The sequence below is a fragment of the Molothrus aeneus genome, chromosome W (genome assembly GCF_037042795.1).
Source record: "Molothrus aeneus isolate 106 chromosome W, BPBGC_Maene_1.0, whole genome shotgun sequence".
In the NCBI taxonomy this organism is placed as follows: domain Eukaryota; kingdom Metazoa; phylum Chordata; class Aves; order Passeriformes; family Icteridae; genus Molothrus; species Molothrus aeneus.
Genome location: NC_089679.1, coordinates 2,747,642 through 2,758,588, shown reverse-complemented (window position 1 = coordinate 2,758,588; position 10,947 = coordinate 2,747,642). Strand labels below are relative to the sequence as shown.

General features: G+C 45.7%; 1 protein-coding gene across 2 annotated transcripts in view; it reads right to left on the bottom strand.

Annotated features, from left to right (window-relative positions):
* Positions 1-5,341: 5,341 nt before the first annotated feature.
* LOC136568524 (CBP80/20-dependent translation initiation factor-like) overlaps positions 5,342-10,947 on the bottom strand; it is a 442,202-nt gene continuing 436,596 nt past the window's right edge. For both annotated transcript variants that reach the window (XM_066568532.1, XM_066568533.1), the window contains exons 11-12: positions 7,357-7,410; positions 5,342-5,557 (exon numbers count right to left, since the gene is read on the bottom strand). In XM_066568532.1, coding sequence (XP_066424629.1) covers positions 5,342-5,557; positions 7,357-7,410 — 270 coding nt within the window. The remainder of the gene's footprint in view (positions 5,558-7,356; positions 7,411-10,947) is intronic.

Below are 10,947 nucleotides of genomic sequence, written 5' to 3'. Positions count from 1 at the left end.
TGCAGGATGGAAGGGTGGAGGAGCACTGAGAGGCATCAGGCAGTCACCCCCCACCCCCGCCCCCAGGAGAGAGAGAGAGCTGGTGCCTGTGCTTGTGCCACCTTGAAATTTGATAGCATGGCTGGCTGAGAAGGAGAAGGGGGGGTTCGGCAAGAAGGTGCCCAGCAGGGCAGCGTGGGAGTTCTGGACAGGCAGAGCCTGAGATTTTTAACCCTTTTCTTGCATGATGGAAACCTTACAAATGCTGATCCTCCTGGAGTTGAATGAGAAGAGAGACAGAGATGAGATAAGAGAAAATGGGTCACAAGAGAAGTTGAGAAGAATCTTAGATGGGAGGAGATGATGGAGTGGCCTTTGGCTGGACTTGTATAGTCATGGACAGAGCCATTTTTCCTGTGACACAGAAACTGCATTTAGGGGGAGGCAATGGCTTGGAGCCAAGAGAGTGCAGTGATATTATGTGAAGGAGTGCGTGAACAGAGACAACGGGTGAGGAGGATGGTGGTGCCCTCCGTCTTCAGGGAAGAAGAAGACCTCTGTTTGGGAGACCCCTCGGCCCCAGGGGGTGAATTTGGGGGGAACAGGTGTCCCGAAAGTGAGAGACTCTGCTTTTTTTGGAACTGGGCAAAGCATCCTTAAAAGGGGAACCCGAGAAGCAGCTCTGGTCCATGTGCAGTGGTGAGAGCACTGTACGTGGAAGGAAGATGTCACAATGGCAAATGTTCTCTGGGCGGTGCCATGTGTGACATTGAAACACAAGATGTCTCAACTGTGTTTCCAGGGGAAGCCTATGGTACAAGAAGGACTCCTCTCTTCTTGATGAACTGAGAATTGATTATCTAAAGGGTGGTGATGGACTGAGAGTGGGTGATCTGAGGGGTGGTGACTGAATTGAGAATCCAAGGTTTTGTACTACTGTGATGTATTGAAAATTTGGTGGGGGGAGGAGGAATGTTTTTGGAAGGTTTTCATTCTGAGTCCTGCGTGTGTTTCTTTTTATATATAGTTGTAGGTTAATAAAGTTTTTGTTTCTTTATTCCTAAGTTGGAGCCTGCTTTGCTCTATTTCTGGTCACATCTCACAGCAGACACCAGGGAACACATATTTTCATGGGGGCACTGGCATTGCGCCAGCTTCAAACCATGACAGTGAGTTACCCTGTTGTTGAAGGAAATCAGGTTTGACAAGCAGGACTTTTCCCTCAAGCCCTCCTGGCTGTGACCAATGACTATGTTGTCCTCCAGGTGTTTGTCAACACCCCCCAGAATAATCTTTTTGATGATTTTACTGGGCACTGATTTGAAACGGACAGGCCTGTAATTTCCAGGGTCCTTCTTGCCCTTCTTGAAAATTGGGACAATGTTCGCCAGCTTCAAGACAGCTCTGACCTCTCCAGATTCCCAAGATTGCTCAAAAATCATCAAGAGAGGTTTTGCAATGATGTCAGCCATCTCTTTGAGAATTCTTGGCTGAATCTGATCAGGCCCATAGGTTTGTATGGATCAAACTGGAGAAGTAGATCCTGCACAAGTTCAGGTTCGACTGGGAGTTGATCATTCTCACAGTCATGGACCTCCAGCTCAGGGCACTGAGACCCCCTTGATCTGTCATACAGGTTGAAGACAGAGGCAAAGAATGTGTTAAACAACTCTGCCTTGTCCATGTCCCTGTTTGTGAGATGACCATCCTCATCCTGGAAAGGGCTGATGTTATTTCTACACTGCCTATTGCCATTAACATATTTAAAAAACCTCTTTATTGTCCCCCCACAATTATTTTTGTTTAGTCTAGAGAAGAGAAGACTGAGATGGGATGCCATCAATGCATATAAATATCTCAAATGTGGGTTCCAAGAGGATGGTGCCAGACTATTCAGTGGTGCTTAGCAACAAAATGAGGAGCAAGGGCCATAAACTAAAACACATGAAGTTGCACCTCAGCATGAGGAAGAATTTTTTTACGTTGAGGGTGGCAGAGCACTGGAACAGGCTGTCCAGAGAGGTAATGGATTATAGGACTTCTCTGTTCTTTAAAGAAAAAAAATCAAGACAAAATTGGTCTCCAAGTCTTCTCCCAGAGGACAGATGCTGTGCCTGAGTGCTCTGCAATGGGTGTTAAAGCCCCTTTTCCTCTGCTTCCTGAGAAATCAGGGAGTGGGAAAAAGCCAAGAGCAACGGGCACAACCCTAAGCCTTATATTACTGATGGGCTTTACCACTGTGTTGGGTGTGCATGGCCAAGCTTTAGTAGTAGGAGGGTGTGTTGGTTTATTACAGCCTGGTTTTTGGTAGCAGGGGGGCCACGGAGGTGGCTTCTGTGAGAAGCTGCTAGAAGTTTCCTCCATGTCCAGCAGAGCCAATCTGTAGCTGCTTCAAATACAAGGTTGCACCTATTAGAAATGGTGGTAATGCCTCTGTGATAACATATTTAAGAAGAAGAAGGAAAAAAAAAAAAGGAAAAAAGTTATTGCGCAGTTGTAATTGCAACCAGAGAAGAGCAGGGTGAGAATATGTGAGAGGAACAGCTCTGCAGACACCAAGGTCAGTGGAGAAGGAGTGGGAGGAGGTGCTCCAGGCACTGGATCTAGGATTCCTCTGCAGCCTGTGGTGAAGACCACGGTAAAGCAGCTGTCCTCCTGCAGCCCATGGATGTCCGTCCACAGGGATGCAAACATCCACCTGCAGCCCATGGAGGAGGCCTGTGCTGGAGCAGAGGGATACCTGAGAGGAGGCTGTGAGCCTGTGGGAGACCTGTGGAGAGAGGGGTCCACACTGGAGCATCCTGTCCTTGAAGGACTGCACCCTGTGGAAGGATGACCCACGTGGCAGCAGTTTGAGGAGGACTATTGCCAGTGGGATGGACTCATGTTGCAGCAGTTCTCAGAGATCTGTTGCTTGTGAGATGGACTCACGTTGGAGAAGTTTGCAGAGAACTGTGTGTCATGGGAGGGACCCCATGCCTGGAGCAGAGGAACAATTCCTTTCCCTGAGCAGAGGGAGAAACAATGGGTGATGAACTGACCATAACCCCCATTCCCTGTCTCCTTGCACTGCTGGGGTAGGAGATAGAGCTGGGAAGGAGAGAGGGATGAAGGGAAGGTGTGTTTAAGGGTTTATTTTACTTCTCATTACATTGCTCTGATTTTGTTAGGAATAAATTCAATTAATATTTCTAATTTGAGCCTGTTTTACCCATGACAGTATTCGACGAGTGATCTCTCCCTGTCCTTATCTCAGCTCATGAACCTGTCATTATATTTTCTCTTTCCTGCCCTGCTATAGAGGGGAGTGAGAGAGTAGCTTGGTGGGTGCCTGGCATCCAGCCAGAATAAACCCACTGCAACCATCTTAATCAAGTTCAGCTGCTCATAATTCTATCAAGCACCATTGCTACTAATGAAGCTGACCCAACACAGGGTGCCATCACCATGCAAATCTCCTGGGCTTGAATCCACAAAGCAGAAAATAAATTTTCTAGACAAGTCCAGTGCACCCAGCAATCATTTTGCTGCTGAGTACACAGAAAAGCTGAAGCTCCTGTTTGTTTCTACTGATACTCCACGTGCAGAATAAAAACCACAATCGCAGACAACCAGATGAAAATTCAAATAATACTGAACCACAGCATCACAACCTAAGCTGTACCAGGGTAGGTTTAAGTTGGACATTAGGAAGAAGTTCTTCACAGAAAGGGTGTTTGGGTGTTAGAATGGGCTGCCCAGGGAGGTGGTGGGGTCACTGTCCCTGGAGGTGTTTAAGAAAAGACTGGATGTGGCACTTAGTGCCATGGTCTAGTTGACAAGGTAGTGTTAGGTCATAGGTTGGACTTGATGACCTTGGAGATCTTTTTCAACCTAGTTAATTCTGTGATTCTGTGTTTTAATAAGCAGTGTCAGTAGACGACAAATAAGGAGACCACCAAGTCATCTTCATCATTCGGGGAGGGATGAAACAGCATGGCATTTCTGCGTACCAGCCTCCTTACTCTCTGGGCATTTCTTCGTCCAGGAGGCATCTTGCTTTCACCTTCCAGCAGCTGCCTTTTCCTTTGGGATGCTCTATCACAGAGCAACCCGGGTATCCTGGAGCAACCTGGGGACCCCTGGGCAAACTCTCCCCCTGGAATATGCCACCCATCCCTCAATGATGTGGTGCCACTTACACCAACCATGGGACAGAGTTGCTCTTGTACACTGCACACCTGGAAACACTGGACAGCAAATTCAGCTAGTTAGAAGCCAGGCTCAAAACCTCTATTTTTGGCTTTTTCTATTTTTCCCCTCTTCTTTTTTCCTCCTTTTTTCCATGCATTGCTTGTCTTCTCTTTACCAGTCACCAAAGAAGAACATTAACTTCCATTTCTCCCTTGCCCTGTATGTTATAAGGCCCGACTGTAACAGGCCTGGATTAAAATGTATAATTTTAGCTATGACAGTAACTACAATAAAGCATTCCTTCAATAGAAAAAAAATTATTACATTAAAAAAAGGGTTATAGTGGCTGAGGGATAATGGTGACTTGAAAAGCAAGGGCCACAGAATTCCCTGTTTCTTAGAGCTCCCAGCTCAGAGGACATGATTCTCAATCCATCGAGAAGATTACTGGCAAGCTGATGATGGCTATGTTACTTCTGCAGTGGCATTTGGGCTCCTTTAAAATAGTCCTGCTTCAGAATCCTTACATAAACCATTAGTAAGCTTTTGGGAAGGCGTTGCTTTCCTCATCTCTGAGCTGCTTGCAATTGTTCATTCAATGATACAATAAAATAAGAAGAAATCACAAATAATAAAGAAAAAAAACCCCCAGTGCAAATAAGAAAGTCATCCCGCTCTCCAATCCACTTTCGAAGGGGTGGCAAGTAAGTGGAGGGGCACACAGAAAGTCAAAGACAGGATGGGAACCTAGCACAAGACCCTCTGGACAAAAGCCATCACTTATGAGTGTCTGGTATAGTGTGTATCTAGCTTTGTCCTCCCAAGACATCTGCTGCCTGCTGTTTCCTGCCACTTGGCCAGGGCAAGGCAGGAGGACAGCATAAAAACAATAATAGCCCCCACTTGGATTAGTTGTTTGGGTTTTTTCTTTTCCAAATTCTCTGTCTTCTTTTGAAAGTCAAACAATAACCTGGTGGGCATGTTGCTGCTTCTTGAGCAATGAGTTCAGAAAAAGAAACCTGACGCAGCTGAAAAAGAAACATACTTCTCCATCGCCATCCCATGAATGTATTCTCAAGCATGCTGGGGGTTGCTCTTCTGGGGAATTTAAATCAGAAAAGCTTTTGCCAGATCCCGTCAAGGTGCATGTCTTCTTCCTGTTCCTTCCCACCCCACCTTGTCCTGCCCCTCAGGCTGTCAGTTTTTGGATGGTCTTGTTGTAGTACTGAGTGATGGTGGGCATCAGGGGGTTCCAGTTGTTGGCATGCAGCTCAATGACTTCCAGCAGCAGGGACCGTGTCAGCATGGACTCAGAGGGACACAGCATCTTGTCACGTGCTATCGCCAGCAGCTCTGTCATCATCTCGGGCAGCTGCTCCTCCAGTAGCCGGCCGCTGCTCTGCAGCTGTCAGGAGAAGAAGGGGTCAACCATGGCTTATTGATCCTTGTGTGTCCCAAGCTGAGACATTCTATGATTCTATCATTCTATAATATTCAGACACTCCACTGGCTTTTACAAACATGCTCCATCCCTCCAATTCTTCCCTGCTTGGTGTGGCAGAGCCACCAGGCAAGGTTATAAGGTATTGTGACTTTTGAAAACCAAATCCACGTGTCAGCAAGCTCCAAGAGCATGAAGGGCAAGGTTTTGAAAAGCATTTGTGCTGGGCTGCTAGAGAAGCAAATGGTCCAGCTACTGCTGATATAAAAGGAAGATTGCTTTTGAAAAAAAAAATAATCCCACCTAAAAATCATGCTATTGTCAAAACAAATTGCAGGCTGTGATGTGTTTTTCTTGCCTTCTACCTGGCCCTTCATTTACTTGCTGATTCACAGCTCACAGTAACTCCCAGTCATTAATTGTAATAAGCAGAGCCCTACTGTATGCATAACAAATCCCGCCCTGACAAGATCTGCATTAATACCTGTCATGCTACTTCACTGAGGACAGCCAAGAGGTTTTTCTTAAACAATTACTCCTTGGAGAGCCTCCATGGAGCAGCATAAGCCTTAGGTGGTTCCACAGAGAAGGTCCAAGCTGGGACTGGACGGCAGTGAGTCCACCATCATGGAAGATTAGTGGTTCTTGAATGCAGAGTTCCTCAAAGTCCTCACCTTAAAAATTCAAACCCTTCTCCTCAGTTGCTTGTCACTTTGCTGAATTTCAACCATTTGGGCTATAATTTCAATCACTCTCTGCAAGGAAAGCATCCATCCTCACAGGCAAATCAATTCCCAAAAAAGATACTAATGAAACTCTTCTATATTTATGCCAGCATTTTCCTGCAAATCTTCTGCTGAGCTAAACAAACTTGTCCGTGTGACCCATGGGGCAGTTTTTTCTCCAATACAGGTGTTTTTGTGCTTAAAAAATAAGTGCAGGGTGAGATTCGAAGGAACCAGGATGACATAATTTTGTGATGGGACTCTGGCTACCAAACCTTTTGCATCCATGTACATGTATCACAAGTCCAGTGATAGAATCTCAAGGGCCATCTCTTATCTCACAGTAGTGTCTTTTATCTACTCCGCTCTCATGAGACCCCAACTGGAGTACTGCGTCCAGCTCTGAGGTCCTCAGGACAGGAAAGACATGGTCTTGTTAAAGAAGGTCCAGAGGATGCCACAAAAGTGGTCAGAGGACTGGAGCACCTCTCCTAAGAGGACAGGCTGAGAGAGTTGAGGTTGTTCAGCCTGGAGAAGAGAAAGCACCAGGGAGACCTTAGAGCACTTTCCATTATCTAAAGGGGATACAGGAGAGCTGGAGAGGGACTTTGAACAAGGGCATGTAGAGATAGGACAAGGGGCAATGGCTTCAAGTTGACAGAGGGCAGGTTTAGATTAGATATTGGGAAAAAATTATTTCCTGTGAAGGTGGTGAGGCACTGGCACAGGTTGCCCAGAGAAGCTGTGGACGAGCTATTCCTGGAAAGAGGTTCAGGTTTTAAGGTCAGGTTGGACAGAACTCTGAGCAATCTGATCTATTTGAAGATGTCCCTGCCCATGGTAGGGGGTTGGATTAGATGCTCTTTAAAGGTCCTTTCCAACCTTCCAACCCAAACCATTTGGTGATTCCATAATGCAAAGGGGCAACACAGCTGTTTGGGTTTGGAAACATCTAATAGCTGCTTGACATGTATGTGGCCAAAGACAGAAGCAGCAGAGCAGTGAGGACTGGGGCAGGTGGTGCAGGTGCTTCCCTACCTCCATGGAGCAGCAAAGCACAGCATCTTCCTTCACATCCTGAGATTGTAACAACTGCAAAAGAGAAGAGAGAGGTGGTGAGAAATGCATGACCTCCTCTTCCTCTCTTACAACCTTCCTTTCATCTCTTCATCCAGCTTGACTTTTGCCAGTTCCAGGAGGAAAGGACATAAAATCAGAAAAGGAAGGAGGAAAGATATAATCAACACAAAAAATTAAGATAAACAGTGACAAAATGCAGGGTAAAGGGTATCACCAGCCTACCCACTGCTGAGAGCAAGCAAGCAGGACAGAATGTAGACTTTAGATTAACAGCTTCAAAATCAAATTATTTAGGTGTAGTGGGTTGACCTTGGCTGGGTGCCAGGTGCCCACTCAGTTGCTCTATCACTCCCTTTCCCACTGGGACAGGGGAGAGAATAAGATGGAGAACAACCAGCAGGGTAAGATAAGGCAGTTTTCTTACAGTAAAAGAAAGAAATGAGTGGAGATCTGTGCGTGCAAGAGCTAAAGAGGAAAAAAAGTCAGTCTCTACTTCGGCATGCATAACAGTTCCTCCAGAAGGCAAACACTGAAAACTCATGAATGCTCCCCCTTCCTCCTCTCTCCCTTAGCTTATATATCTGAGTTGATGTCATATGGTTTGTAATATCCCTTTGGCTAATTTGGGTCAGCTGGCCTGGTTGTGTCCCCTCCCAGGATCTTGCCCACTCCCACCCCCTTTGATGGGAGAAGGAATGTCAGAGGGACAGCATTGCTCAGCAGTAGCCAAAACACTGGTTATCAACACTCGTCCAGCTACCAGTGCAAAGCACAGCGCTATGAACTTTACCTCCGTCAGACCCAATACATTACGTTACATAGCTTTTTTAATTCCACAACAGGCAATGAGAAAACACACTAGTTTCACATACACAGTGACTAAATGCAGCCATCAGACAACAGCATTTGTTATTTGGAAGGGAAGCACTCTGCCCCAGAGGCATTCCCCCCTCACTGAACCTTTTCATCCCTGTGGGGCCACTTAGACACAAAATTACCAGATGGCAAAGCATTACATCCAATACACTGTAACACGGCTCCCCCTAGACAGATTCTATAGTGATGCAAATGCAATGAGTGCCAACAAAACTATGGTGTCTTAAGTGTAGTGACTCCAATCCTACTCTGCTGTCCATTAACTTTGCGTTATAAACATGAGCTTGTAAGCACAAGCAACTTTCAATAGAGACCTGAAATGTTGTTGGGGTTGGGCATGGCATGGGATGGCGAAGGAAGATGCTCACCTAGTGGTTCAGGCTCAGGGTTGTCATAGTCACAGGAAAAAGGGTGCCAATACGGGTGCAACCAAACTGTATTCTAGGGACATCTACATAATTTCTGATAAACTGTTAATGATTGGTTGTTCACAGTAGCTGCCCAGGGCACACCCAATCCCTCAGGCTACAATCTGGATGAGGCAAACCCTGCCAGATGGGGTAGTGTTTCTTTATCTTCACAAATGACCCAGCAGTGATAACTCGCTCCAGGGGAGCACCAACACAGTTACACCCATCCTGAAGGCACCATCTCTGCTAATGGGCCATAATGGCTCAGCAGCCAGCTGCAATGCCCATCAAAGACTCCCCAAAATATCCTATGACTCACAGGATTACATCATTCCATTGCAAAACTCCCTGCCCTGGGGGAGGTACTAAGCATTCCTCCCTGGATTTGAGGGTATATAATCTGGGGGTTTGAGGACTGGACACCACCACCACTGGACAGCTCCAGAGGACCCGAATTTCCACTGGAGGACCAGACCTTCCACAGGACCACTGCATTTGGCAAGACTGCGACCATCACTTCAACAGCACTGCAACCACCACTTAATCAGACTGCAATCACCACCCTGACCAACAGGGTGCCAGGTTGTACTCTGACTTTGTGTTTTTAAGCCAGTTTTTCTGTATCATTGCATTCATTGTAATCTTTCTATAAATTTTAACACTGACCTGAAATCTCTCTCAAGGTATTTGTGTGGAGTTCATTTCTCACACTGGATTACTTGCAAACAAGCACAAGGGTGTACAGTGAGGGTCAATGCCTCTTCCTGACAATGGCAAAGCATAGGAGCTAAGCATCTCACCCCACGAACCTTGAAACCATTAGCGGGGACCCTGAAAAAGGGATCAGAAATACCTATTTTCCACTGTTTTTACCTTTATAACTTTGTTACACACACAAAGATCCTGTTTCAGGTATTTTGCTAAAAACACAATTGTTCTAGTAGATAAAATACTGACACAGGAATTGAGAGACACGGACCATGCTCTGCAAGCAAAGCCATTTTATTACACTAGATCACCAAAATTTATACGTCACTACATTTTGTACAAAACTTTCCATCCAGACCCCTTTGCCCCTGTTCCGTAGCATCACAATCTTCTTGTTTATCATTATTGCGCCAGTAACGTCCTTGTTACATTCTTTCACCAGCAATGTCCTTGTTACATCTTCCCTCGTGAGAGCGGTCAGCGTCAGAGCGGTCAGAGTGACCAGACATGATGTCTTCACTTCTGTTCTTGCCTTGAGTTTATCTCTCCCACGACTTCCATTGTATCAGGGCCAAAAGGTTGGTGGCACTACCCAGCTCAGCTTCTATAGCTGTCTGCTCTTTCACATCTCCCCCTTTTTTGTTTTTTATGGAAAGAGTTTGTGTACTTTGATGTTAAAAGAGTTTGCACTTGTAAGGCCATTATCTTATTAAGACTATTACTGGTCATTTGCTAGATACAGGATAAGATACATAGAATACAGATCACAATCAATAAAGACATATCAAATGCAATCATGTCACTGATAAAGAGACTCGCAGTATAGGAGAACAAAAGGATAATATCCAAGGCCTCCTAGGAAGTGGAAATAAATGACTACTGTTCTAAAGTTCTGTCTTAGGGTGGGGTTGTGTATTCTATTGCCATCTGTTAGAGGTGGGGCAGTTATCTTCTGTTAATTGGGCCAGCTGTTAAGACCAGGTGGGGCAGTTTTTCTTTATGTCTTCCACAACCAATCCTCCCTCTGGGGAGAGATCTTCTGTTAATGGTCCATTGAGTCTCACTGCATGACTGATAAAATTACATCATCCCATTGTGAGAAGCCCCGCCCAGAGGGAGGAGCCAAGCATTCCTACCTGGATATAATCTGAGGTTTGCAACACCACAGTCAGCCTTTTCCACTGGATTCCCAGAGGAAGACCAGGCCCATCTACACTACCACCAGACCTTCAGAGGAAAACGCCACCCTTCTACAGGATCACTGCTTCAACAGAACCACATCTGTCACTCCAGGAGGACTGCAGCCACCATTTCAATTGGACTGCTACCAACAACCTGACCAACAGGGTGTCAGGTTGTATTCTGACTCTGTCAGTGTTGTTTTGTATTACTGCATTTTTGTTTTATTTTTATTGTTTCACTAATAAAGAACTGTTATTCCTATCCCCATATCTTTGCCTGAGACCCCCTTAATTTCAAGATTATAATAATTCAGAGAGAGGGAGTTTACATTTTCCATTTCAGGGGCAGCTCCTGCCTTCCTTAGCAGACACCT